Source organism: Poecilia reticulata, unplaced genomic scaffold, assembly GCF_000633615.1.
Source record: "Poecilia reticulata strain Guanapo unplaced genomic scaffold, Guppy_female_1.0+MT scaffold_3015, whole genome shotgun sequence".
NCBI lineage: Eukaryota > Metazoa > Chordata > Actinopteri > Cyprinodontiformes > Poeciliidae > Poecilia > Poecilia reticulata.
The window spans coordinates 1-1,014 of NW_007617736.1; the positions used below are offsets into that span (position 1 = coordinate 1).

At 58.6% G+C, this 1,014-nt stretch overlaps 1 protein-coding gene across 1 annotated transcript; it reads left to right on the forward strand.

The window, feature by feature from the left end:
* Positions 1 to 6: 6 nt before the first annotated feature.
* LOC103461624 (unconventional myosin-Vb-like) lies at positions 7 to 989 on the forward strand (the record flags this gene model as incomplete). Its single annotated transcript, XM_008403883.1, has 3 exons — positions 7 to 224; positions 375 to 669; positions 758 to 989. Coding segments are annotated over exons 1-3 (702 nt in total), but the record flags the coding sequence as incomplete, so codon positions are not given.
* Positions 990 to 1,014: the final 25 nt, after the last annotated feature.

Sequence of the window (1,014 nt, forward strand, 5' to 3'; positions counted from 1 at the left end):
GGAACGTCTCCTCCGTCTGAGGAGCGTCAGGAACGTCTCCTCCTCTGAGATGATCTGTCTGGTTCTCCTCCAGGCCTTCATGACCCAGAACACGCCCAAACAGAACGAGCACTGCCTGAAGAACTTTGACCTGGCCGAGTACCGGCAGATTCTGAGCGACCTGTCCATCCAGATCTACCAGCAGCTCATCAAGGTGGCCGAGGGCATCATCCAGCCCATGATCGGTGGGTCCCTGCTGGGTTCTGGTTGGGTCCCTTTATTCATTGGTCCATCTGGGTTTCTGGTTCCATCTGAGTCATGAGGATCAGTCATCAAGTTGACCAGATGGGTCTCTTTCTGGACCTCAAGGTTCCAACCTATGTCTCTACTCTTAGTGTCGGCCATGTTGGAGAGCGAGAGCATTCCCAGCCTGGCCGGAGTCAAGTCCATGGGCTACAGGAACCGTTCGTCCAGCATGGACATGGACGCGGACGGGCCCACCACCTACACCCTGCAGGGCCTCATCCGGCAGCTCAGCCAGTTCAACAGCATCATGAGGGACCACGGACTGGACCCTGAGGTGGTGGGCCAGGTGGTCCGCCAGCTCTTCCACTGCATCAACGCCTTCACCCTCAACAACCTGCTGCTGCGTAAGGACGTCTGCTCCTGGAGCACGGGCATGCAGCTCAGGTACCACCAGAACTCAGACCGGAGCTCAGACCGGAGGTTCAGGTCCGACCGCTGGAATCTGACTGCTGCCCCCTGTCTGTTTGTTCAGGTACAACACCAGTCAGCTGGAGGAGTGGCTGCGAGCCAACAACCTGTTCCAGAGCAAAGCTTCGGCCACGCTGGAGCCCATCATCCAGGCCGCCCAGCTGCTGCAGGTCAAGAAGAAAACGTCTCAGGACGCCGAGGCCATCTGCTCGCTGTGCACGGCTCTGACCGTGCAGCAGGTCAGTGGTTCTGCAGCAGGTCAGACGTTCTGCAGCAGGTCAGACGTTCAGCAGCAGGTCAGAGGTTCTGCAGCAGGTCAGA